The sequence below is a fragment of the Diabrotica virgifera genome, chromosome 1 (genome assembly GCF_917563875.1).
Source record: "Diabrotica virgifera virgifera chromosome 1, PGI_DIABVI_V3a".
NCBI lineage: Eukaryota > Metazoa > Arthropoda > Insecta > Coleoptera > Chrysomelidae > Diabrotica > Diabrotica virgifera.
Genome location: NC_065443.1, coordinates 212,677,336 through 212,679,346, shown reverse-complemented (window position 1 = coordinate 212,679,346; position 2,011 = coordinate 212,677,336). Strand labels below are relative to the sequence as shown.

Sequence of the window (2,011 nt, the reverse complement as noted above, 5' to 3'; positions counted from 1 at the left end):
AAAAAAACATACGAAGAAACTACAGAATTTGGAAAAACATGTAGAAGATAGAGACGAGAAAATAGAGGATAGATTTAAAAAAAATAGATAAGAAACTATTGGAAGTAAAAACACAACATAATACTGGAGAAAGAAGACAAGTAATATGCAATGGAGCAGAAAATAAGGTCCAATTTGGCGGGGATATAAAGAAACAGCACCCAGTCCCGTTTATTAGGATGCTTAAAAATAAAAAACAAGGATATGAAGAGTTTGAAGAGGCTAAGGATATGATAAGGAATCATTTTAAGGATGGAGCAGCATTATGGTTCGAGAGTAAGCAAAATGAGTTGCAAGATTGGGAAGAATTTGAAAGAAAATTTTTGAAATATTATTGGGGAAAAGAGAAACAGATGGTCGTGAATAGTGAACTACAAAATGGGAAATATGATGAGAAACTAGGAAAATCCGAAGAGAAATATGCATTGCAAGTATACGCCAGTGGGCAATATTTAAATTATAATTATTCGGAAGAACAGCTAGTTGAATTGATAGCAAGACATTTTGACAATACAATGGAAGACTATGTCACCTTGCAAGGATATAGGGACATGGACAGTTTATGCCAGTTCTTAGTTGTAAGAGAGGCTCGAAGAAAAGAAAGAAGGACACGTAGGCAAACGGAAAACAATGGGAACAACCAAACAAACCGAATACACAACTACAGACCGTCTCATAATGAAAATACATACCGATACAATGGATATAGGGATAACGAAGGACAAAGATATACAAACAATTTTCATCAAAATAGATATGAGCAGAATAGAAATGGATATCAGCAAAATAGATCTCAAAACAATGGGAAAAATTATAACAGTCAACCATATCAGCCAAATACAGGAAGGGAAAATTTTAACAGAGGAAACCAATATAACAACCACAATGGACAAGGAAGAGAACGAAACAGAGAAATAAACAACCTAAGTTTAATCAGAGAAGGAGAAGGTGAACAAGGACACCAAGAAATAGACAATGTGGAAGTAGAAAGCAATAGAGCAGGGCCATCTTTTCGGGAGAGCACTCACTAAAAACAGGGATAAAATCAAATTCAGGAATATATACTCACCCTAGGGAATTTATCACTTTAGCGAAAAAAAGATTGAATACGGGCGCAATAATTTGGTTATGGTACAGGGGTATATTAAAAATAAAAAGTTGGATATCCTTTTGGACAATGGTTCAGAGGTATCATTAGTTAATAAACAATTGATAAAGGATTTAGGGCTAAATTCTCAAAAGTATAATATTTCTCGAATAAGGTTAGTGAGTGCTAATTCAAAAAAGATTTCGACTACGAATGAGGCTATTGGTTTGACATTGAAATTTAAAAAATATAGAATATTTGATAAATTGTTTTATAATTGAGCACATGGAAGGTCCTTATATTGTCATTGGAATGGATGAATTGGATAAGTATGGAACGGAAATTAATTTTGCAAACAACTATATAAAATTTGGAGAGGACATACTGGAGGAAGGTTTAAAGGAAAAAGAAGATGAGCAGGAAGATAGTACAGCGCCGAATAAGGTGTGTACATCAATGACTAGCAAGCAAGATGAAAATAAAGAGGACAAGGAAGAAGAGGACACAGGAAATGAAGTAAATGTTTTAACAACAAATTTTAAGTCTAATAAAATGAGAAGTGTGGCATCGCAAACGATGTACACCGATGAAAGAAAAGAGGGGAAGAAGAGGAGGAGAAGAAATAGAAGTGTAACGCCGACACAGGTGGACACAATTGTAGGACCTGAAGAGAAAGAAGAGGAAGAAGAAAATTTAAATGTCAGTACTGCGCCGAAAATCGTGTGTACAAACATGACAAAAAAAGAATTTGAAATAAAGGATGAGGAAGAAACTGTAGCTTTTGGAGAAGAAGAATCGGAGGAGAATGAGAACGAAGTTGAGTTCAATATGTGTATAAAATCAAGGAATTGCGAAAAGAAAGAAGAGACATCAATAATAGTCTGT

General features: G+C 34.4%; 1 protein-coding gene across 1 annotated transcript; it reads left to right on the top strand.

Annotated features, from left to right (window-relative positions):
- Positions 1–218: 218 nt before the first annotated feature.
- Positions 219–1,070, top strand: LOC126892787 (probable cyclin-dependent serine/threonine-protein kinase DDB_G0292550). Its single transcript, XM_050662508.1, has one exon. The coding sequence runs from the start codon at positions 219–221 to the stop codon at positions 1,068–1,070; it is 852 nt and encodes a 283-aa protein (XP_050518465.1).
- Positions 1,071–2,011: the final 941 nt, after the last annotated feature.

Bases quoted from the DNA above. Each gene is read 5' to 3' on its own strand.
- LOC126892787 (XM_050662508.1), top strand. From the start codon at position 219: ATGCTTAAAAATAAAAAACAAGGATATGAAGAGTTTGAAGAGGCTAAG.